The following is a 26,935-nucleotide window of genomic DNA, read 5'->3' as shown; positions in this document are numbered from 1 at the left end:
AGACAGCAGCCAAGACCTCTAATACTAAAGATGAAATCCTAGCAGCAGAAAGAGTTGATTCTGACAAAACCGTGGCAGAAGAACAAAGTACTAAAAGTTGGAGACAATAGAGTGTTTATGGAAAATGATTACTCACTGTACAACAGGTGGAACAGTAGTAAATTTATTCCAGCAGTCATGGAATGTCGAGAATCAGGTGTGAGATTCAAGCTGCTCTATCCAGCTATCTTACATGTTTACCTGGAGGGTCAAAGTCATTTATTGATGCAGAACATGCTAAGGAGGAAATACAAAAGTTTCTCCAACAAAATGTGGACTATCAAACAGAAGGGGTTTCTGCTTCTTATTCTTCCAGACTTTATGCCAGTCTGATCAGGAAGTGTATGATAGCAAATGATCATTGGCAAAGTATTGCCTTGAGAAATGTTGACATCTAATAGTACATGGTTCTTTGGTTGATATTTTGTCTGTGATTCCTTCTATGTGGTGGTTGAATATACTGTCTGTCTCTGTATGAGTTTTATCCATGTGCTTTTGTTTCTTCCCTAAGACCATCAGCTGTATAATCTATGCATCTGGCTGTTTGCACATTTACTTTCATCCCATTCTAACACCACAGGAGGGGCATAAAGACAGGCACTATTCCCATACAGGATTTATATAGCCTTGCATTTGTCTTCTCAGTTTATTGGGGAACTACGATTAAAAAATAAGACTGAATTTATTTCCTTGCTTATGAATTTGTTTCTTTCATGCAAGTGACCATCAAGGAATCCTGGTGTCATTCCACATTTACCAGGTCTACCAACCCCTCCTGTCCCTACTGGACTTAGTCTGAAGGGTCAAGGCTAATGAAGAGTTCAGGACATTCCAGTTCTCCATCATGCTGCATGCTGGAAGAATTCTGATTTCTTTAAATTTTATGATCCCCTTTGTGTTCACATTGGTATGTCAGTGAGCTTCTCTCCTCTGTGGACCATACCTCACTGGAGAAGTCACTAGGCCACCCACTCCTTTGCATAAGAAGCATGGCCCTCAATCACCTCCAGCATCTGACTTGCTTGAGATGCTAATTAAACCCGGTTTGCCTGAACCATAGTTAGAGCTTTATCTCTCTTCTCCATGGTGCTGGCTCTTACTCATAAATTTTTGTTCAGGCCATCATTAAAATCAAAAAGCATTCAAGACACTATGAATTCTGAGGGCCTAGAGGCCATCAGATACCTGGCTAAATTCAGTTACATCCTTCAAACTTATTATAGTACAGTCTTAGCCAGTTAGGATTTGTTAAAAGCATAGGGGTAAGCTGAAAAGTAAGACAAAGTTTGAAAAAGTAAGAAAGAAAGAAGTAATCTATCTGTCTGGTGAGGAGAACATGGAAAAGGCATCAGGGAAATGCAGGAGGGGCAAATGTGCAACAGACGGCCCATGGAGTCCTTTGTTTATGGCTTCGTTTCACCTAAGGCTGACCTTGTTGACTGCAAGTCAGACATCAGTAAAGTGGCAATAATGAGTAGGTGCATACTGAGGCAGTGTATGGACAAAAGTGAATGACTGCATCTGTTATTTGATTACAGGTAATGGTCTTGATAAGCTGTAATAGAGCCCTACCCCATTCCAGTTAGCCCCACCCATTCAGTTGCTTCTTGCAGTCACCCTCCCCCCCTCCGCTTTGAAGTTACTAGTGACCACTTTGACCACTGGCTAGAATGAGCACTAACAGGAGTATGTGGCAATAAAGTAGCCCTTTTTTCTGTTGGAAGTCATTTCTTTGCTAAGAATCACAAAAATATGTGTGAGGAGGAGAATGTGTTGAATCTGAACTGAGGCAAGCACCACTGCAAAGTACGTCGCAGAAGAAAAATATACATTAGTTGGGGAAATATGGTGTTCAGTTTCCTGACAATATAGTGGAATTGACTTTGCTCCACAAAAGTCGTGCTCAGATTCATTATGTTGTCTTTCCTTAATCTAGTAGAACTGCAGAACAACAAGCAGATTCCATCTGGAGAAGGTAGAGCTACAGCCAAAGGAAGAAGGAGAATGAAAAGAGCTGAAATGCACAAAAATGAGGGAGATGGTATTAAGGTCTCATGGTATTCAAACCACTGCATTACTTCTGTTTTCACAGCTAAAAACCCTAAAGAAAGTGAAACACTTAGCACTGCTTTGGGCATGCATTTTTGCTTGTGTAATTATCAAAATGAATCACAATGATACACATGAACTAGTACAATTCTGAATCACTGTGTTATGCTGGATATGATAAAAAAGAATTGAGAACATGCAGAATACAATACTATTTACATATATGCATGAAGCAAACCAGTCAAACATTCAAAAATTAACATACTTGCTTAATATCGCCAGAATAGTTTAACTCAATTACATAGCAGCTGCCTCCGGTAAGTTGGGTGAGACTTTGTAATGACATCCAAATTTCCTTTTCAATCCATTTGTCCGTCAAAAACAGAATATGAATTGGACGCCCATTTGACACATTTAACAGTTGTTTTGTAGCTTCCTCTGGAATGCAGGCTGGTAATCCATTTGTTACCAGATAGACAGTATGGCATGCTGAATCAGTAAATGCTGCATATAGCGCTCCAAGCAAGTCTCTTCCAAGCTTACATGTAAGAGAGTGCAACCAGTGTACTGCGTGTTCAACAGCATTTGGAGAGCATGATACCATTGAGTTGCACCACTTTGTAACCTGTGAGAAAAACAAAAAAGTCAGAAACAGTAGCATTGAAAGTTACTCCACGGTGAAACTCAAAACTGTGAAGTAGAATATTTTATATGTATATATATGTGTATATATATATATATATATATATATATATATATATATATATATATATATGGTTCCACTTCATATTGTCGAATTATCATTTCATCGAATTGCAAAACATTGAGATCAAATCGTCGAAAACTAATAACATCGAATCTCAAATCATTGAAAACTATAAAGCAACTAGAAATAACATCCCAGACACTGTTTACTATGTTTATGCAGGGGGGAAAGCCCCCCAGCACCCCAATGTGGGGGGGCTCTGCCCCCACCCCCGTAAATTAAATATACCAACTCCAAGGTCGCACTACAGTGGGGTTAGGAAATTACCTTTTTCCCCCACTGTAGTGCGACCTTGGAGTTGATATATTTAATGTACAGAGGGTGTGGGGGTGGAGACCCCCACATGGGGGGTGCAAGGGGGGACTTGCCCCCCTGCATAAACGTAGTAAAAACTCTGTGGGATGTTATTTCTAGTTGCTTTATAGTTTTCAATGATTTCAGATTCAATGTTATGAGTTTTTGATGATTTGAGTTTTCGACGATTTGGTCTCTGTGTTTTGCAATTCGATGAAATGATAATTTGATGATATGAAGTGGAACTATATATACATATATATATATATATATATATATATATATATATATATATATATATATATATATATATATATATATATATATATATATATATACACTATAAAATATTAAAGTTCATATCTGGCACAATACTGTCAAAACTGCAACAGAAAACAATAAAACAATTTAAAACAATTTTATTTTTGTCTCAAAATGAAAATTAGGACCTGAGAAAGGAGGCAGAATTACATCAAATATCTCCTGCTAGGCTGCATATTGTAATAGTCAATAGCCTTTCAGATCTACATATAACATTGTGACTGTAAATGTCATAAAATTGTCTGAATGCTTTGAAAGTGGTATAAAGTATTGACATAACAATCTTTAATGAGAAAGTACAGTTATGTAAGTTGAACTTACTATAACAGTAGATATTTGAATGATCACTGCTGCGGTAACCTTAGCTATATGGGTTGTATACTGCCAAGATCCACAGGGTACCTTCCATTCATCCAAACTGTCAAGTAGCTCGAGCTGAGCTGACAAAAAGACAGTTTTGGCACAAAGCCATTCACAGCTTTACTGTCACCGAAGAGTACACTCCTCTGAGGCTTTTGAGGATTGACAGACAGCTTGTACTTTCCTTTGCTGGGCAAATAAGTTCACTTTGGGGGAAAAAAACTTCCACTTTTTTTTAAATGTATTTATGTTTTATTATTTTCCTCATTAGGAAAGTTATTTTAATGCTAGGAGTGTTGTGCTTTAATGGACTGTCTCAAGACTGTAATATACTTTTAAACAGAGCACTATTTTTTCTGTACGTTTAAAAGCAGTGTTAACTACCTGAAAACTGTTTTTCTGTTGAGAATTGTGTTTATTGGGTGACAAACCTCTATTTATACAAAAGATCAGTTGTAATTTAAAAAGGAAGTTTGAGAGACACAAGTTTACCCTCACACACAATAAAAGAGAAACTTTTAAATGTGAATGCTGTCCGTAATGCAAATACATTCTGGAAGCCAACACTCTTATTGTCAGAGAAAACTGTAAGTTAAACTTTGCAGCAAGGCAACTGTAAAACCCCAGGTTTAGTGTACATCACAGTATGTATGGATTGTGAGGCATTTTTTGTTGGCAAGACCGAGATGGCTCTTAAAGAAAGAGTATATAAGCATTATTACGACATTAGGTGTGGCAACGTTAAGAATGCCCTCTACAAACACTGCATGGTCTGTAAAATGTTCAAAACATTTTTATCTGGTATCTTATAAATAGTCAAAAAAGATATAAGGGGAGGAACTTGGGAAACTTCCATACAGTATAAGGAGCTATACTGGCAGTTACAGTTAAATGCTACAGTTCGCCCTGGGATCAATGATTCAGTGATGATTATACTAGTATTGAAATTAAGAACTGCAAAACTGTAATATGTTGTTTTGCATTTACTTTTACACCATTTGACCTGAACAGCATCTTTAATTCTAGGCTAGTTTATTTCAATTTATTTTAAATATTCAATATATAATCTTTTGACACATTTATATTGGTATTTTATACATACCATGTATTATTTTATTAAGACGGGTATTGTTCTTTAAGTTTATGGAGGCAGGTTTTTATGTATGCATTCAGTTACTTACTCTATATATATGAATTTATGATTTTTGGAATCTAGAGTAATATTTATTATTTTACCATTTTATTGAATATTTCAATGGGTTATGAGTATTTTTTGTAGAAATAATTAAGGATACAAGTCCCCTTGCTTGGGTTGGAACTGATTATTTTCTGAGGGATGTAGTACTTATTTAAACTTTAATAAAGTTAGTTTTACTTGGACATAGTAGGATCATGTGACCTATTCAATTATCCAATTATTTGTATAAAAAGGAGTGTGCTTGAAGGAATTTATTTCTGATGAAGTCCTATACTGAGCAAGGTGGGACAAAAGCGTTTATGTTCTTTGTACAGTACATTAAATTTGAATAAAGTAGAGTGTTTATGACATTACTTTTTCAACTGCTTTCTTCCTTGGCTGTACTTGGTTTTCAGAGACATTTTACTGTTTGGTCCCTGGGATTCATTAACAATTATATAAGCTTCTCGTGAAGGGTACATGATTTAAGCATGTCAGTGTGGTGAGCATCAACTCTCATTGAATATATACGGTGCTCATCTCAATTACATGTTTATAAGCACCTTTTCATGACCAGGAGAAAAGTGTTGGTGGCCATGAAGAAGTGCAGGTAAGCCTGAGCACATAATGTAAACAAAACACCTCTTGTCTGTAGGCAAATCTATTATGTAAGCACACACTGACAGCTTATACATAGTAAGAACAAGTTGACAGAAATAAGATGTATGGGAAGTTAAATGGAGGGAATGTACACAGAATATAATGGGATTAGTGCAGAAATAAGTAAGAGGGTAGGTGAAATTGAGAAAATGTACTCATATCATGCAGTGAAATGTTCTTATGTCACAAAAATATTTTTAACATAAATACTTCCATATTGATGCAATAATTAATCCTGTTTACAATTCTTGACCCATGCACATATATAAAAATGGACATGCTAACAAAGGATATGACTGAGACATAAACAGTGTAACAAAGGGGAGCAGCTCTCATTGTATATGCATGCTGATTATCTCACATGTTCATAAGCACCTATTTTGTGACCAGAATAGGCGTTGGCGGCCATGAAAAGGTGCAAGGAAGCTTGAGCACACAATGTAAACAAAACAGCTTGACTGATGGCAAACCTATTATCCAGGTATGTGTTGACAGCTTACATGAAGTAAGAGCAAGTTGATTGAAATAAGATGGGTGGGAAATTAAATGCAGACTTGTACACATAGTACAATGGGATTGCTGTAGAAATAAGTAAATGGGGAGGGTAAATGGAGGAAAATATACTCAGATAATGCTTACTGCGGTGGTGGTGCTGCGGTAGCGTTGTCGCCTCACAGTAGCACTCACACCACGACATTCACAGAAAACTGTTTCACTGCCATGAAATTACAAAATGTGTTTATATTTGTTTATCCAATGTAAAAATGCATACTAATAACTTGATGCACTGTTAACAACAGTACGTTCATATAATGTTGCCCTTTGCTGGAATTAAGCAGCAAGCATTGCAAGTCCACCAACAAATGACAAGTGTATGAATCACATGAACTACAGTCTTAGCACAACTGTCAGACTCCACCTATGTGAAGTCATTGCAACATATTATTGTGCAAACAATCTCTATGAGATAAAAGGGATGTAAATTATGTCTTCTTACCTCACAGGAGATGTTACTTCATTTTACTTGTTTGTAGGGACAGTTGCAAAGCAATGAGGCAAGGGAAAATGTAGTTATCAGGCTTCATTACAATAATAACAATGTTAACATTGCATAAAGCATACTTTACAAGCCAGCAGCGTAATAAATGAACCAATGCAGAACAGAGACGTATTATTTTAAGGTGTTATGTGCCATGATTTACACACTTGTCATAGGTTCATAAGTTCATAGGTGTATACTAGGCTAATGACCCCGAGGCCTTTACAAGCTTAGCCCATAGGATTACCCTGGCATCGTGCCACTTGAACTTAGGTCCCAGTGCCTCTGTCAAGCAGAGCTACTGGAGTGATCCCCGGGGTGAATTTTCTATCTCCCATCCACTCATCAAGATTTCTCTTGAAGAGGGCCAGAGAGGTGGTCTAATTGACATGTATGGGAAGTCTATTCCAAAGCATGGGCAGTCTCTGGGTTATGAACCTGTCCCTTTAGCTTGTTCTGTTGATTGTGGTAATGAGGTTGAGGTCTCTGGAGCATGTGGTGCGGAGGGATTGGGATTTCTTTAGATGTATCATTTCTAACAGAGCTGGGTCAGAAATGCTTTGTAAGTCAAGCAGAGATCGCTTCTAAGTAGGTGATATGAGACAGAGAATAGTTGGAGTTTTTTGAGTCTGTCCATATGGGACAAGTGTTTAAGGCCTAGGATCCTCTTTGTGAGGTACCTTTGCAGCCTCTCCAGTTGTTGCAGGTGTCTAGTGAGTACATGCCAAATGGGGCATTGTACACAATGATTGGCCTAATGAGGGAAGAGTAGAAGGAGACAATTACCTCTTTCTTCCTGGATGCAAAACCCTTAGTAATGAGATGTGCCACACAGAAGAACTTTCTGACCACGGTGGCAAAGTGTTGGTCAAAACAGATGAAGCCAGGATTTTGGGATGGCATGCTTCCTAACAATATTTACAGCGGAAACATCCTGTATAGTGTACATTCAACTCATACGCTTGTTCAAGAGATGATTAACCTTAGTGTACACAGAGCAGCAAGGCTAAGCACTGTAGCTTGAAGGAAACCAGAGAAATGCAGCCAAAGGCAAAAACTCACAAGATTTTGCCATAAGCTGTGTACTTCCATTCCCACTAAGTTACAGGTACTGCTTGGCACCAGGCATTATGCAAATGCTAGGAAGACAGACTGATGACACAGAAAGGGGAAGACACATACACAGGGGGAGAGGAACACAGGGAGCAAATAGATCATGACAGAAAAGGAAAACGGTGACTCAAAACAATATGTAGATAAACCGATATACATAAAATCGTCTAATACAGGCAGTCAGTAACAGTTTGACATATGTCTGGATTGGAACCTTTTAAAGTAAGCAAAAATCAATGTGTTCATCTCAGCATTAGCCAACACACCACAAAGGAACTAATTTACACAGTTTAAGTATCGCAACTGAACGGACAGTGACAACTAACTGAAGCAAGAAGGAGTGATGAGAGAGTGAGACAAATAAAAATACCAAGAGTTTTGCTTATGGGACATTTAGGACCATCTTTATGGTGTGTTACTCATAACCATTTACTCATTATTACTCTGTCATGCTATGGGGAGCAAGAGAGGGTAGTAGAGTAGACACAAGATTAAGATGTAAGCAGGATAAGGGTGGTTTACTAAGTTTCCCTGTTGGAGATGGAATGTTTTTACAAATACTTTCTTGCTATACTATTCAAATGTTTTGTTAAAGAAATGTAACTGGAAATCAATACAGATGCTTGGAGTTAAACATATGATAAGAATATAAAATGACATGAAATAATATTTTAATATACAGCTGTATTGAAATTCTTGACACTGTGCAAAAAAATCAATCTACAGACAGGAGAATTATCTCAACACACCACACAGGAATTTCAATGTCATTACTTTCAGTAGCCTAAGAAAGTACAGCTGTGTGGGGGTGGGAGGATTGGCCAGGCTTAAAATGGCTCACAAGGGCAGTTGGCCAAGTACTAATCTATGAACCTATGAACATATGTAAATCTTACCATGAAAGTAGATGTTCGAATAATCACTCCGGCAGTAGCTTTAGCTACATCAACAAGCAAGGGGCAACCAGATCGTATCCTCTTTGCAGACTAACTATGTTAGCTTGGGGATATAACTTCACAGCCCCTGGAAAATTGTCCTAGCAGAGCATAATCTGGGCCTAGAGAAGGAATCAAGTGTATAGTGCTTTGTAAAAGTATGCACAAAGGACCAATCAGCAGCTTCTAGAATAACTCTAGAATGCAACCCTTTCCTTAAAAACATAAATGAAGCCAAGGCCTTGGTGGAGTGGGCCTCACCCTACCTGCAATAGTTTTGTTATAGTGAGTATAACAAAATGTAATAGCCTTATACAACCATATGGAAGTACTCTGTTTTGACACAACTTGCCCCTTCTTCTTTCCTTCACTAGAAATGAACAATTGATCTGAAGATCTGAAAGATTTAATTCTGTCAAGCTGGTACCCGAGTCATCTGTGGGCATCCAGGTTATGCAGTATGCTTTCTCTTTCATTTTTAGGTTCAGAAAGGAAATCTGAGAGATAGATACTGTAATCTTGGACTGCGGTGGTGGTGCTGCAGTAGCGTTGTCGCCTCACAGTAAGACGTTGTCCTGTTCGATTCTCAGCTAAAGCGTCTTCTGTGTGGAGACATGCGTGAATGGGCATACCTTCGTTGAAGGTTGTGCATCAGAGCTGGCAGCTCGGCACGTAAATATCTACTGCCAATCATTAGCAGACCGGAGTTCCGTTGTGGCGACCCCTAACTGGGAAAAGCCAAAAGACAGAACAAGATACTGTAATCTTGGATCCCACTTTAGGCATAACATAAGGATTAGTTCTCAAAGAAATCCTGTCCCTACGGATTGCCAACTGGCTTATGGACAGAACCCACACTGTAAAAGTAGCCAACTCCAAATCTAGCTCCAGACAAGTGACAAGTGGAGTACCTCAGGGTTCAGTCCTGGGACCGCTCTTGTTTGGGATCTCCTTCTCTGAAGTACAGGCCAACACTAAGGGACTCTGGCTAACAAAGTTCACAGATGACTGCAAACTGGGAGCCATTACTGAATCCCCAAATGATGTGAATATTCTATAAAAGGGCCTTACAGAAACAGATGCTTGGTGCCAGAGCCATGGGCTCAAGCTCAATGCCAAGAAATGTATAGTTATCCCCTTTGGGAAAAAACATGTACCTGTGAATTACCACATAGGTGGCAGTACACTAAACACTGAAGATGTGATAAGAGACTTAGGGACACAGGTGGACAGTGGTCTCATCTTCGATAACCACATCGCCACAACAATCAGGAAATCCTTCTATGTGGCACACCTCATCATTAAAGGCTTTTCATCCAGAAAAAAAGGAGGTCATTGTCCCACTGTACTCATCCCTCATTAGACCCATTATAGAATACAACACCCCGTTTGGTATGTACCTCTCAAGACATCTGCAACAACTGGAAAGGCCGCAGAAATACCTCACTAAAAGAATCACAGGCCTAAAGCAAATGCCCTATGTTGTCCGTCTAAAAAACTCCACCTGTACTCTGTCGCATATCGTCTACTCAGAGGTGATCTCTGTTTAACATACAAGGCCATGTCAAACCCATAGCTGTTGGACATGCTACACTTAAAGAAATCCCAATCCCTCAGAGACACACACTCCAGGGATCTAAACCTTGCCATCATAATGAACAAAACATGCTGGAGGGATAGGTTCCTGAGCCAGAGACTCCCCAGACTCTGGAATAGACTGCCCATACATGTCAAGCAGAGCGCCTCTTTGGCCCTCTTCAAAAGGAACCTTGATGATAGGAAATTCACCCCAGGGATCACGTCAGTCACCCTGCTAAACAGGGGTCCAGGGAAGTAAATACTGTGGGAAGAAATAGCCAGGGAATTGTTATGGCTAGGCTTGTACAGGCCCTAGGGCAGATAGCCTAGTACCAACCTATGAACCTAAGGAAAATGAGATATGGTTGACTCACCTAAGAGCTTACATCTCAGATACCCTTTTTGCAGAGGCTGAAGCAGTAATTAAAACTGTTTTCAGTGTTAAGAACCTCAAGCCAGCCAGATTAGCTAGTTCAAATGGAGCAAGTACTATCTTCCCTAACACAAAACTAAGTTCCCAAGGAGGGGCCAACATTTTTCTTGGAGGCCTATTATGCAAAACCTCATTTCAAGAACATTTTGACATGAAACTGTATTAAGAGAGGAGGATCCATGGGCAGACATGCTGAAATGGCCAATAAATGAACTTTGATAGAAGAAAAAGAAAGGTCACAGAAAGTAACTTTCACAAATATTGTAAAATCAGAGAAGAGCTAGTCCTGAATGTTGCTGGCACGAACTAGAAAATCTTTTCCATTTGCTAATATATGATTTTCTAGTAGCAGGCTTTCTTTCCTCTTTTAGTACCTGCTGCATGTCCTCAGTAAACAGGTGCCTAAAGAATTAAGACCCTATCATCCAGGCTGTCGGTTGAAGATATTTAATTGTGGGGTGTATCCAACAGCCCTGTTCTTGTGTGAGTAGATCCAGTCCGTGAGGAGCTTGTGGTAATTACCCCTGGCCATTTCCAAAATAAGTGAGAACCATGGTTGCATGGGCCAGGAAGGAGTCACCACAATGATGTTGGTGGATTCCTTCTGAATCTTCAGAAGTACCCTCAAATTAGTAGAAAGGGTAGAATAGCAAACAGGAACATTCCTGTCAAAGAAAAAGAAAAGAGAAAAGGCACCTGTCTTCCAGGTCTTTTTGCATGGAGTTCTGGAAAATAATCTTGCCAGTTGATTGTTCATTGAGGAGGCAAAGAGGTGTACTTGAGGAACTCCCCATAGATGGATCAAATCTTGGAAGACCATCTGATCTAGTTTCCATTTGTGAGGGTCTGCCTTGGTCCTACTCAGCTTATCTGCCACATAATTTTGCTTAGACAGGATGTATAATGCGTGCAGAGTGAGACTGTGTTGACTAGTCCCAAAAGGGGGTATAAGCTGGTTCCCTCTTGTTTGTCGATAGCTAAGGCTACTGCAGCAGTCACCAATATAATGAACATCTGTTACAGTAACTGTTTCAAAGTAGTACCTTTACTCTGTATTCCAATAGCACAGCAAATTTAAGCACATTTGTGTGAAGGTAACCACAGAAGTGTGAGCGACTGCAAAAACTCAACAGTTTTTGCCATAGGACATGAAAAGCTATTCACTGTCACTCAGCATTGGTGCAGTGTACCAAGCTTTGAGCAAATGCTGAGGAGAAAAAGTGGTTTTTTGATGTGTCATTTCTGTCCATCTCTGCTGTATGTGATTTTATTCTTTGACCACATTAAACATGTAAAAGGGGGTTGATATGACAGTGTTGAAAATGGTAGTAATCAGAGGGTAGGATATAGGGAAAGAAGACAGGAATTTGCAGCATTGTGGTGGAAAAACGCCATAGCTATCCACTTCTTCACAACATAAATGTAGAAGTGTACGCAACATTTCATGACATTTTACAGTCACCATACCAGGAATGGGTGACAACAAGAGAATAATGTTTGTACGGCCAATTGGACCAAATAAAATGTGTCAAGATGACAAACAGCTGAAGTGCACAGTTATGTATGGGGCATCATTTTTTGTAGGGCAAGTGCACATTGTTTTTTGAAAGAGAGGAATATTGGGGAAGGTGCTTATGAATGAGAGGGTTAGACAGGTAGAATAGGTTAGGTAGCAGGTACAGACATACAGGACATACAAGACAGACAGTGGTGGTGATAGACACAAAAGGCTGGGGGATTCCATGACTGGGAATAGGTAGGAGATATTGGAGGTGCATCCATGTCCAGCTTGAAAACAGTGAGAATCTAGTGCATACCCTCAGAACTGTCATTACTGTCTCCTGCATCACTTGCTTGGGTCAGTGCTGGATGCAACATTGATTTGGTAATATGACACAGGACCTTCTCAACCCTGTCAATTCAGGCACCAAGAACCCTCTCCGTTATGTCCTACACCAGCCCTGTCAACTCCTGATGGGTGACAAAATTGCCACTTCCACTAGTACTACTCCTGGAAGGTACCATTTCACTAGCAGCCAGGGCAGAGCTACCTGACACAGGTGGAGCAAGTAGGGCATGAGTTGTGGATGCAACACTGACAGGTTGTGACCCAGATATGCTGGGTGTTTGTGATGCCTGTGGTGGTGCCACAACAGCCACCTATGGAGGTATGATGAGACAATCCACAAATGAAAGAATGCCGAAGGAACCAAACCAAAGCACAAATATCTTCACAAATTCCAAATGTAGTTCAAAGTAATTAATAAATACTTTAAACTACATTTGGAATTTGTGAAGACATTTGTGCTTTGGTTTGGTTCCTTCAGCATTCTTTCGTTTGTGGATTGTTTGAGTGTTTTTTCATCTAGTATGAGGTATGGTGAGACCACAGTGATCAGTTTAGCTCCCTGTGCTGATGGCCATTTTGTTTTCAGCAGAAATGGACTAAAAAAAAAAAATATATATATATATATATATATATATATATATATATATAAAGAGATAGGGTGGAGGGACAAAAAAGAGACAATTATATGTACTCCTTTGTCACATTGAGATATGATGTATAGGCATTAATGTGTCATAAAATCAATCAATTACAATGGCATGATGTAAGAAGTAGAAACATGTATTTCACTATGCCATATCAAATATAAGTTTTCAAAGTTAATAACTGCATTTGCAAAAATTGAACTGTTAATGTCATTCAGTATTGCAGTTTATATTGTATAAATACTATCCTAAAAAAAATGAATGTGCGTTTCTGGATATTTAACCCACACACAATTAAGCTAATGTACTCATTGCCTACTGTATTCACCAAGAGCTATTGGAGCAGGCATTTATGAGTAATATAAAAGTTAAGGTATGCCTGCTCAAGATATTGAGTGAGGGACTGAAAATATTTCTCTGCCTTGCACTCAGACCTGATGCATATTTACCGTCTTCCTCTCTAATGCCTGTTTAATCTGTGCCTCTCTGAGATGAGTAAGTATCTCCTGATGCCCCTCACTGTTTTCTGCTATCTCTTCTGCAGCAGTAAAGTATACAAAAGAAGCAAACATTGGTTGGGTAATCAGTGTTATATCATAGACTATTGATGGGTCACTCTTCTTATGCAACTGAGGGGTGTTTGTTGTGTTAAATGCATCCTCTCATTGGCTCAGAAGATCCCGTTTGTACCTCTTCATGTCACTGTAGTAGCAACAACAGTGCACTCCAGTGCTTGGGATGCCAGTTGCACTGGAGACAGCCTTGGCCAAGCTATTCCAAGCATTAGCCTTATATAGAGACTCAATATAATCCCCCTGCAGCAGCCTTTGGCTGTAGCACTTGATGAGGAATGCCACAAAATTCCTGGACTCCTCAACACCCCACCTTTGTGCTCTGAATGAAATACCATCCCTACCTTTGTCAGCCATGTCTGCATTAGTCATGCAGAAATATGTGTCTGAACTGGAGCCCAATTCAGATCTCACATGTAACAGCTTGTGGTCAAATACACTCAGGCTTGTCAGATGCATTTTCTCAGTTGGAAGCACAGCAGTGTCTTGGCAGGCACATTGGCAGTTATTACATCAAAAAACACAGAAGGTGTGAAATATGAAACTGTCAATAAACCAGGACTGAGCTACAAGTGGTACAAAAAAATGGGTTCCTATGAGTACAACGAAAATGCAATATGTCGAATGCGTTTTCATCTACACATGTAGAGCTTACAGGCAAAACAGTGAAGTGGCTGTTCAGCAAATTCTTTCTCTGAGAAAGAAGTCACTTGACCGCTTCGTTGTTTTGCCATGTTCTGAAGTGTAGTGTGGTCCCTTGTCTTTTATAGCTCCTGAGCGTGATTGTGCAACAGTTACTGACCTTACGGTTAGGGTGCGGGTTAAGGTAAGTGCATATAGTTTAAAATGTTTACTGTTTTTTTTTTAAATGTATGTTTGGGTTATGTGCATATGTGTATTTAGTTGTTTACTGTTTTTTGGGGGGGTATAATCAGGATTGGGTATGTGTGTATGTGTTTGGAAGTGTGTAATGTGTTTTTTTTTTTTTTTTTTTGCAGGGGTTGGAACAGCAATTTCTTTCCCTCGGAAAGAAATCGCTGTTCTTTCGATTCTACATTTTCAGCTTTTGCTGAAAATGTGTCGATGTAACATTGTTCACTGTTTTAAGCGTTCTATGTTGCAATATAGACCCTAAAAAAACTCATGTAGAAAACCACTTAAAAACAATAGGCAACGGAGAAACAGAGCAATGATTCAACAGGCAAGCAAAGAATCAACTGTTTTAGCATTAAAACCTTTAATCATACACTTTCATCATATACTGATTTCTTCAGAAACCAAATGAATAAAACCCTTTTAAAAAACATCACTGGCCAATTAGGCCACATTTATTTATTTATTTTACATTTGTTGACCGGGATAGTCTGACTGGATACATGTCCATTTTCAGCGGATGCCCGGGGCAAAAAGCTCCAAGATAATAATACACATTGAACATTTAGTAAATGCTAGTTTCAAGCAGATTACAGTCATAAGCAATACCAGCATTTAGCACATATAGTACTAACTTATTAAAAAACACTTTACAAAACATAACATTATTTTCAAAGTTAAACATACATAACATTACATTCAGGTTTAAGACACACTGAGCAGCAGTTATACAATTGACCCTTCCTAAAATGGAGTGGTAGAAAAAAGTTAGAAGTAGATGAAGGTAAGGCACCTAAGAAATAGAGAGGTCACTAGTCGGGGTTAGTGCAAGGACATAACCAATGAGTTTTGAAGTATTTCTTGAGCTTGTTTTTAAATTGAGTTAGTGAGGGTTCTAGGGTCAAGTCAGCTGGGAGTCTGTTCCATATTTTCCTAACAGAGTTGGCAAACAGAGAGTCCCCAGCTGAGTAGTTGGATTTGTATGTTTGAACTAGGAGTCTAGTGGATGATCGCAGTGGCCGGGTGCTGGTGTAGGGGCTGATGATATTTTTTAGTGCAGGTGTATTTTCTGGTTGGTAAAGGACTTTATGTGCCACTATTAGCTGGTTGAACTGCAGTAGGCTTGGCAGTTCAAGCCATCCTAGGTGATTTAGGTTATGACAGTGGTGTGACCAGTAGGCTGTGTCAGTAGCAAATCTGGCAATGTGGTTATAGCAGGATGATAGTTGATTAAGATCTGCTTTGTTTAAGTTGGAGAATCGAGGTGAGGAATAGAGAAGAGTTGATAGCAGATGGGAACAGGCAGTTGCAGTTCTAGCAAGTGGGGTAAGGAATGGTTTGATTCTGTAAAGAGAACCATGTTTTTTGTTAATGGTTTTGATAGTTTGATTGATATGCACATCAAACTTCAGGTTATCAACAATGACACCCAGTAGTTTAGTTTGGGCTTCTGGGGAGATGATAGTGCCATTGTTAGCAATTATGTTGTAGGATGGCAGGGGGGGTCCTGCATGTGGGGGAGAAGAGTAGCAACTTAGTTTTGTTGGGGTTTAGGATTAGATGTTGATTGGAGAGCCATTTTTCCACTGTACTGAAGGTATTTTGGGTTAATGTGAATAAAGTAGCTGGTGAGGTGTCAGAACAAATCATGGTGGAGTCATCCGCATATTGAATGCAGGCAGCATCTGGGATGACTAAATGAAGGTCATTGATAAAGACTGAGAAAAGAAGGGATCCTAGTATCGAGCCCAGGGAGACTCCTAATGTGATAGGTAAGCGAGATGATAACTTGTCCTGCCATAGGACTGTCTGTTGCCTGTCCTGTAGGTAGGATTGAAACTATTGGAGTGCATGGTTGTTTAAGGAGAAGGACTTCAAGTTATTTATAAGCATTTTGTGGTCAACCATGTCAAAAGCCTTGGATAGATGTAGAAAGAGTGCTGAGGATAGTTTGTTATTATTGCACATACCTAATTAACAAGAAAAAGTCAATCAATACTTAAAACTATAACAATGATAAATATCATATATAACACACTAATGCAGAATACATAAAATACAAGTCAAAAAGTTAAGTATCATCTGCACTTTTATAATTTGTACTGTCCTTAAGTCTTTTATCTTTTAAATAACATTTAATGTTAATACTCTCATTCAACCCAGAATACTTATCTACATTTAATTTTATTTGCCACTGGGTCTCAATACTTTTTAATCTGTTTTTATAATTTTCTTCTCTCATAACCTTTGAACTTGTTGTAAAATAGCAAACATAATTTTTTTTATAACTGTTACAAACTTATGAATGTTTATATAAGGCATTATCATTGTCTCTAGATTTAATAGAGTACAAATGTACCTTTATTTTGTCTTCCAGCCTGTGAGTGGTCATTCTTACATAAAAAGCCTGACAGCCTGAACACATAGCAATATATACCACACCAATTGATTTACAAGTGTATCTATCTTTTACTTGTATAGTATAATCTATGTACTCCAAGGCAATATAGGGACTAACATAAATAAAGCTGCATACTTTGCATATGCCACAGGTGTACATTCATATATTTTTGGCACTAGAAGGATGTTTTATTTCTGTCTTCTCTCTCTGTAACAGATTTTTACACAATTATGCCACTTATATACACATTTGGGAACATCTCCGGTAGTTTTAAATACTTCAGAATTTCCTTCTAAAACCTTCCATTTTCTACAGATAATGTCCCTAATAGCATAGCAGTCAACAAACATATCCAACATAAAAACTGGGTTCATACCAAAAGTAGTTTTAATTGTTTCAGTTGTTTCACTATCTTCGAGCAACAAAGATTTAAACATAATTTGCCTTTTCTTACTAACTTCTTCAGCCACTCTACATAAATATCCATATATTGTCTATCCTTAAACATAGAAATAATATTTAATACTTCCTTTTTACAATCACTTTCTCTAGTGGTCTCCTTGAGGATCTAATAAATTGGCCCCTTGGAATATTCTTTTTCATAAATTTGTGAGGATCACTCTTATAATGCAAATAGCTATTAAAAAACGTTTCTTTCCTATATATTTACTGTCAATCCTCCTACTAATCAGATCCCATTGTAAAATAACATCCAAAAAAAGGACCTCTGTCCCGACTTCACCTATAGTAAATCTAAAATAGTCAGACATATTATTTAATTCTTGTATAAACTCATCAATCTCTTCTTGCCTGACATCCATTATTAAAAAGAGATCATCGAAAAATCTTTTCTAAAACAAAATGTTTCCATAGAATTTACTTGTGGTTAGTATGTTCAGTTCCCACCATCCCAGGTACAAGGTTGGCAAAAGTAGGGGCCAAAACTACCCCCATAGCTACAACCCTGACTTATTTGTATTAAGTGGGACCAGATGGTGTCCCAGGCTGTGTCATATGCAAGCTCCAAAATGAATTAACCCCGTATCTGAATACCCTGTTCAGTCTCAGCCTCTTGACAGGATATGTGCCCATAGAATGGCACACAGCAACAGTGGTTCTGCTGCACAAGGGTGGGCCCACAACCGACCCTGGGAACTGCCGACCAATTAGCCTGACCAGTCTGATCTGTAAGGTAATGGAGCAAATCATTATGGAACTCATAAATGGAGAGATTGGGAACCTCCAAACACTTGACCCCACACAGTTCGGCTTCATCAAGGGCAGATCATGCCTCCTGAACCTGGTGGACTTCTTTGAGACAGTTACTCAGGCTATAGATAAGGGAAAGGAGGTACACACAGCTTATCTTGACCTTGCTAAAGCATTTGACACCATTCCCCATTCGGGTATTATTGATAAACTCACCAACCTGGCCATAAACCCTTACGTCACAAGAAGGATCGCAAACTGGCTCTCAGACAGATCCCACAAAGTAAGAGTAGTGGGATCTATGTCCGAATCCAGACCAGTAATGAGCAGTGTGCCTCAGGGCTCTGTCCTGGGGCCCCTTGTGTTTGGCATATACTTCTCAGAAGTACAGGTAAGAAGGGCTGTGGCTGACCAAGTTTAAAGATGACTGCAAACTGGGTGCGATAATAGAGTCTCCGGCCAACATGGATATCCTCCAGAAGGGCCTTAACGAGACTGATGCATGGTGTCAAAGCCATGGTCTCAAGCTAAATGCTAAAAAATGCGTAGTAATCCCCTATGGAAAAAACAGAGTACCCGCGAACTACCACATAGGAGGTAACCCCCTGAAATCTGAAGTAGTAATAAGGGATCTAGGGACCCAAGTAGATAGTCAGCTTTCCTTTGATAACCATGTTGCCAAGGTGGTTAGAAAATCCTTCTATGTGACCCATCTGATCACGAAAGGTTTTGCATCAAGATCTAAGGATGCAGTGGTGCCCCTTTACTCTTCCCTCATCAGACCCATTATTGAGTACAATGCACCAATTGGAATGTACCTGGCTAGGCATCTCCAGCAGCTAGAGAAACCACAGAGGTACTTCACTAAGAGGATTACTGGCCTCAAACAGTTGCCCTATGCAGCATGATTGAAAAAACTAAGGCTTTTCTCTCTTGCATACCGCCTTCTCAGAGGCGATCTCTGTCTAACATACAGAGCCATGTCCAACCCAGAACTGTTGAACATGCTCCATCTTAGCAGAACCAAATCCACTCGAGCTACATGCTCTAGGGATATAAACCTCAGCACAACAATGAATAGAACATGCTGGAGGGATAGATTCCCTTCGCAAAGACTTCCCTTGCTATGGAACAAGGTCCCGATCTACATAAGACAGAGCCCCTCACTATCACTCTTCAAGAGGAACCTTGATGAGTGGATGGGTAACAGAAAGTTCACACCAGGGATCATACCAACAGCTCTACTAGATAGGGGCCAAGGGGTACTAGCTGCTAGATCAAGGGTCTAGGGAACTAACCAAAGGGGTGGTGAATACCGCACAACGTGGCTGGGCTAATATATGCCTTCGGGCAGATAGCCCAGTATCTACCTATGAACCTATGAACCTATAAGTGTAATCAAACAGAAAGAAACTGTTTTGTAAAACCATTTCCATCAGTAAACAGTATAAAAATACTTGCTCACTAGAAAAATTATACTTAAACTGTCTAATCCTTTGTCTTGAGGAATGCATGTGTATAAAGAACATACATCAGTGGTTAACATTTTTATGTTACACTGGCTGTTATCATAAGTTTTATGAAATTCTTTTAACTTTTCCAAAAGGTCCCAGGTATCTCGTAGATAAGACGATAATATTTGAACTAGTGGGTTAAGAACAAAGTCTAAGCATAAAGCTATCCCTTTGCATACATTATTGGGGGCAGATACAGCCGGCCTAAATGGTGGTCTTTTTTGATTCTTATGTAATTTCAGATTTCCGAATAAAACACCAATTTTAGGATAGTCAATATTTAAAACCTCATAAACTTCATAACTCACATTAATATTCATTAATAAATCATACAATATAAAATACATTTTCTTATAACTATTATGAATAAAATCTAATGTAACCTATAAATACTCATTGGTATTATTCATAATGTCTCTGCTATCACTAATATACATACTACTATCCATAATCACTAGTCTGCGCCCTTTGTCACCTTTAATGAACCTTAAGTTAGTACAACTTCATAATTCTTGCAGGGCCTTTCTTTCTTCTAAAGACACATTATAATATACATTCTTACTTTTCTTTGGTAAAACATCTAAAATCCCTCTTGCAAAACTGTTTTAAAACTGTAATAGTACTGTTGAGAGTGGGTTAAAAATAGATGATTTACGCTACTTATTAGACATACTCATTCCTTTAAAAAATAATTTAAATTCAGCTTTTGTGTATATAACTAATTCTAAAACACATTTAAAGATATCAGCTCTGTGGCTGGGTAAAAATTAATTCTTATTTTGAGCAAATTTATATGCATTGAATTTAACTCAAATTTAGATAAATTAACAATTTTTGTCTCTGTACTCCCTGATACAGCATAGTTCAAAGAGTCTTTTGAACACCAGGTCCTTTCATACTCCAGTTTATCGACCCAGTTTCTCCCACATCCTCTTCTGAAGTGTTTTGACTTAATTTGAAAATTCAGTCTGTCCAGTGAATATAATGGCAATTCTACTATTTCTTTTGAAACAGTCACTGTTTCTCCTAACTTTCTAAGTTTCTAAGAGCAACATTTAAAAATTGTCCCTATTTTTAGGCCTTTGTCCCACTTTTATTTATGGCTTTGTCCAGATTCTTGCTCTAAGAGGTTGCGAGGTATGCATAGGAAATAAACAGCTGTTCAGCTTTCCTAAAGTACTCCAACCTGAATTGCTTGTGCACGTCCAATGTATGGAAAATCCTTTCTGCATGATTTTTAGGTTCTGGATAAAAAACAGGGAGACTGATGGCTTCATTCAATGTAAACTCTGAAACAACTTTTGGAATGAATGAGGAATTTGTTCTAAAACTATCTTTATTGAAAACCAAACATCTAACCCAGATTCTTTTCTTTCAGAAGTCAAAGCAATAAGAAACACAGTCTTCCAAATGATGAGATGGTTCAAATGCAGACAAATTTAACTTTTCCAGCACAAAGTTAGGATCTTAGGTAGGTGCCACCTGTTTACTAGGTGGTCTTACAGGCAAACCTCCCTTCAAAAACTTCTTAACCAAAGACACAGAAGAAAGGGGAGGATCCATGGGCTGGAATTCTGAAATGGCTAACAGATGAACCAAGATAGGGGAATAAGACAGGTCAGAGGATTGTTTTGTGTCTTTCGGCTTTTCCCGGTTAGGGGTCACCACAGCAGAACTCCGGTCCGCTGATTGGCAGTAGATTTTTACGTGCCGAGTTGCCGGCCCTGACGCACAACCTTCAACGAAGGTATGCCCATTCACGCATGTCTCCCACACAGAAGATACTCTAGCTGAGAATCGAACAGGACAACGTCTTACTGTGAGGTGACAACGCTACCGCAGCACCACCACCGCATTCTACAGGTCACAGGATATTGATTCACACAAATATTTAAGAATCAGTGATACATAATCTCTGACCAAACCCTGGCTATCATTGTGGCACCATCTAGAAAATCTCTTCCACTTGCTAAAATAAGATTTCCTAGTGGCAGGTCTTTTTTGCCTCCTTTAGCATCTGCTGCATGTCCTCATGAAAAGGGTGCCTAAAATATCAAAACTGAATCATCCAAGTAGTGAGTTGTAGTTGCTTGAGACTGGGCTGTATCAAACTCTCTGCCTTCTGTGAGTATACCTAATCTGTTGGGAAGCTTGTGGTAATTGCCTTTGGCCCTTTCCATAAGAAGGAAAAAGCATTGTTGCCTGTACCAGAAGGGAGTCACAATAATGATCTTTGGAAGGTCCAGTTGGATTTTTAGAATTACCCTGGATATCATTGGAAAGGAAGGAAGGGTTCAATGCAGAAGAGCAGAGCCAAACATTGATCCTGTGAAGCTCAGAGGTGATCTCGCTAGAGCAGCAAGAAATTACTGAAGAAATTGGTGCACAGGCTACTGCTTTCTCCCTGTGGATCTCAAGACACAGTAGCCTGGTCACATTGTGGAGGGGAGCTAGAAACTTAAAGACTGACCTGCCATTATATTTTCGGCAGCATATTACCCAAATAGCTATAGGCTACTGCAGCAGTGAGAATGATGAAGTTCTCTCTCTCTCTATATATATAAATATATATATATATATATATATATATATATATATATATATAGGACTACTCACTAAGATCGAGAGACTCAAATGTTGATGTCACTAATGTCAACAACAAAACATTGACAAAGCAAATGTTGACATGTTACTACATATGCACTGAGCAATAATCTCATTACATGCAAAAATAAATAAAAAAATCCATAATTTTTCCAACGGTGAATGTCTTCTGGCACCCCTAAACCCCCTGATGGTTATACATACTAGCCCTGAGATCACACAGTAACAGAGAAAGGTCATATTTCCAACCACAGGATTTGTGCGATCTCATACATGTATCGACCATCTGCTTAGTTGACCAAATTGTGATGACTAAACAGAAGCCAACTAAAACAAGTTTGACCATTTTTTTCTCAGTAGATTTGTAGATAAAGGCAATATAAGGAAAATAATCCCACTGCAACTCAAATGTAAGAGCAAAAAACATGCATAATCAAAAATCTTACATGAACTGTAAGCTTGTCTGCCATTTTCTCCATTAGCCAAAGAAGAGTGTTTCAGAGTCATCCTGACTTTATATTAAGAGTTACACTATGGAATTCTGACAGAAGGTACCAAAGTATTTTTAACACCTTTATTGGATTATCACTTAAGACATAAGCAAACATGCATTTATATAAAAGAGCACAACCCATGTTCACATCTTCACAGTTACAAACATTACATCACTATATTTTTATAAACAATTATCATCAATCCAACATTACATAAATTGATCAATTCCTGCTTTCCCTTAAACCTCACTCCTTCTCCTCAAAAACATTTTCTGCATGTAATGTTTCCATAATTTCTGTTTGTTCTATGTCATTTGCTCCTACCCTTTTCTTAAGATCCCACTTCCAGTTCTTTTATCTCTGTTATAATATTCGTGACTTCAAATACAGTTGGTTTTGACTATGATTTCCATTTGTTAGGAATTACCACTTTGGCAGCTACCAAAATTAAACTTAACAAAGCCTTACTGTGTTTAGACATGCCAGATTCTCTATCCCAGCTCAAAAAATAATTTCTCACCCACTACTTCTGACAAAGCACTCTTATAAGACATTTTAAAAGTCTGCTAACTCATTATATGCTCAAAACATATGTTCCTAGTTACCTCTTTCTTCCTCATCACACCTCCAACATTTGCCATCTACCTGATGAAAAATTCATTGAAGTCTGCCTGAGGTATAAAAATACCTATGTAAACACTTCCAAGCAAAACTCCTAAATCTTGTAGATTTTGTTGCATAATTGGAAGCCATACATATGTCTTCCCATTGCTTCCTTGTGCTTTGATTGTCCAGTCTCTCTTCCCAATCTCTTCTAATCTACTCTGGTTTATTCTTAGTGTTATCATGCAGTATTTTATATGCCCTACTAATTATCCCTTTTTAATAGCAGCTTCTGTTCTATATTCAACTAAAAAGTCTACCAGAGTAGGTCTTTCACTTAGTGTTCTATCTCTTTCTGGTTGCCTGTACTCTGATATCAATCCCTGATAGCAGTAGTGTAGCTTGGGCAGATTGAATGGTGCAATCACCCTGGGCACTGTCTTGTCCAAGGTGCAACCAGCTGATATAAAATAAAAAAAAACGTTTTTAGTTATATACTTTTTTAAATTTCCCTTTAAGGGAAACAGTATCATTTACATCTTAAATGAATGTCAAAAATGCTCCTACATAACTCCAGCATATGCCTACCTCATCTTGCTTTGACACCACCCCCAAAAGACCTGTGAATGGCTACTCAGGTAGAGGGGGCAGTGATGCAGGAAAGACAGTGTATTGGGCTGTATCATTGGCATCCATAGTGAGCTGAATCATGTAATGTTTTCGCAACTGAAATCGCTTGCTATTGTGCATTTGGTGCGTGGGGATAGAGAGTCTAGGGTTACTTACTAGTGGTGCTTGTGCATACTTAAACAAACTAGTGAAGGGGTTGTTGGAGGAATACTTCATTTTGGTGCTTGTGCATACTTGGACAGAATACTAAAGGGGTCATTAGGGGAAATGTTTCATTTTGGTGCTTGTGCTTACCTGAACAGACTACTAAAGGGGGTCATTGGGAAGAATTTTTTTTGTGCTTGTGCTTACTTGGACAAAGTACTGAAGGGGACATTGGGGGAAACTGTTTCATTTTGGTGCTTGTGCTTACTTGGACAAAGTACTGAAGGGGACATTGGGGGGAAACTGTTTCATTTTGGTGCTTGTGCTTACTTGGACAAAGTACTGAAGGGGACATTGGGGGAAACTGTTTGATTTTGGTGCTTGTGCTTACTTGGACAAAGTACTGAAGAGTTGCTGTGGGAAATGTTTCATTATTTTGTCATTGGAGTGCTTGTGCATACTTGGACAGACTATTGAAGGGATCTTTGTGGGGGGAAGTGATTCATTTTTGTGTCACTGGAGTGCCAGTGCATACTTGGATAGACTTCTGAAGGGATCTTTGGGAGGAAATGATTCATTTTGGTGTCATTTTGATGCTCAAAACTATTGAAGGGATTGTTGGAGGAATTGTTTCATTCTGGTATCATTCGAGTACTTGTGCATGCATGTACAAACTACTGAGGGGGCTGTTGGAGGGAAATGTTACATTTGGTGCTTGTGCATACTTGGACAGAATACTGAAGGCATCTTTGTGAGAATGATTCATTTTTTTGCTTGTGCATATATGGACAAACTACTGAAGGGACCTTTCTGGGAAATTCATGCTGATGTGAGTGAAATGCTTATGCATACATGGAGAAACAACTGTAGGGAATCACCATGACATTTAGATAAAGAAAGCAAACAATGCAGCTATACTGCTTGATAGGGAGCAATGCAGCAAAGCTAAGCATAGTTTTAATGTATATTTGCCTTGATTTTTAAAACAAGGATATAGTAAAGCCTTCCACTATGACTCACCAATGAATAAACCCCCAGATGATCTAGCTCACTGAAAGTTTAGTGTTTTTTGTGGGGGCAGGCTGTTCTGCATCCCAGTGTGTGGGTGAGCCACCCACACCCTCCAAATTTATATTACTAATCTCTTAGTCATTAAAAAAGTAACATACATCTTTGCCTGTCTTGAAAGCAGTGTAAGGAGGGAAAACCTCAACTTCTTAGCACAAGAAATCTGGACAAAGCCTAATGGGGCCAAATGCTCAAAAACAAGGACAGGTTTAAACATTGCTCTTATAAAGTGTAAACCTAGAAAGTTTCTAGAATAACAAGATTTATATTACTATGCATTTTCTGAAGGAAATTAAGTCTGAAACACAAACGTATGTCATTATCTAATGAGTTCAATCCTCACTGATTTGCAAGAAAACCACACATTTTATGAGGTGAAGATCTGGACATTCTGCAAATATCTGGACAGTTGAGAGGTACGGTTAGGGGCCAGGACTAAGTATTCAGCACATGTTGCTTAATACTCTGAAAGTCCATTTGTTGCCTATGTGAATGAAGGAGAAAAATCAGACAAAAATAAGGCTTCACTGTACTCTCTATTCTTAATATTCTTCTTGAGGTCTCCATTAGAGTACCTTAAAATAGTTGTGATTACTGCGGATCTGCAGAATAACAAATTGTGCTGCCCATAGTATTATACTGAATGTCTTGAGCCAGACATTGGTGTAGAGTTTTGGAAAACCTTTTTCCTTTGTGTTTAAACAGCTGAAAAGTATCGTAGAATAGGATAGGTGCATGTGATGCAGTATACAAGTAGTTATTGGATTTTATATTTAGGATTATTAGACAGCTTTTGTAAAATGGGTGTTTTAATTAAAATGAAGCTAATTTTAGATCAGATACTTCCTTTATTGATGACTACCATGAGAATTGGATGTATATCTATCATGGTGTGTTTTGTGCAATAACAAAAGAATTTTGTGTGTGTGTGTGTGTGTGTGTGTGTGTGTAAAGTTTATAGGTTACAACTAGGCTATCTACCCTTGTGGGCCATTTTAATTCTCTAGCCAAATTTCTCATCCCAAAGGTTAGAATCAAACTCTGTACCTTGTGCGTATGAGATAACCTCAATTTAATCCATGGGACAATTTTTCGTTTTTCCAATAATTTTTGATTTCTTCTGTTGCTTACTTGCTTATGCTTTGCATTTATCTTTATTTATTTGTTAAGTTTGGGAGTCATTTTATAACTGAAATGAGGCACTCGGAGATACAACTTATATTCCAAAAAACACATAAGTACAGAGTTCAAAAGAGCTTTACTTCAACCACTAGTACATCTGGTACCCCAGCCTTTTGCCTTCAAAGATACAAGAGTGTACACAAGCTCATGATTTATACTAGGTGAACCCCTTACCATAATTACAACTCATTACCATCTTAAAGTGCCCAGTGCAAACTACATTAAATCACATTAATACAAACTACTTAAAACATAAAATTTTAACAGTATACATTCAACAATAAATATTGACAAAATGTAATTGATACTTTTATAATATAATATAATTTATTTAATTTAATTCAAACTGACTTCCAATTGACTTCCAAATTAAAACCCTCTTAA

General features: G+C 38.4%; 1 protein-coding gene across 1 annotated transcript in view; it reads right to left on the bottom strand.

Moving 5' to 3' along the window:
- Nucleotides 1–26,935, bottom strand: part of LOC122798476 — an 820,137-nt gene that overhangs the window by 750,433 nt on the left and 42,769 nt on the right. The window contains exon 2 of the mRNA XM_044067429.1: nucleotides 2,354–2,713. Within this exon, the coding sequence (XP_043923364.1) occupies nucleotides 2,354–2,713 (360 nt within the window). The remainder of the gene's footprint in view (nucleotides 1–2,353; nucleotides 2,714–26,935) is intronic.

Source organism: Protopterus annectens, chromosome 3.part1, assembly GCF_019279795.1.
Source record: "Protopterus annectens isolate FY-2018-M chromosome 3.part1, PAN1.0, whole genome shotgun sequence".
Classification (NCBI taxonomy): Eukaryota; Metazoa; Chordata; order Ceratodontiformes; family Protopteridae; genus Protopterus; species Protopterus annectens.
Note: the sequence above shows the minus strand (reverse complement) of the source record. Positions and strands in the feature narration are given on the sequence as shown.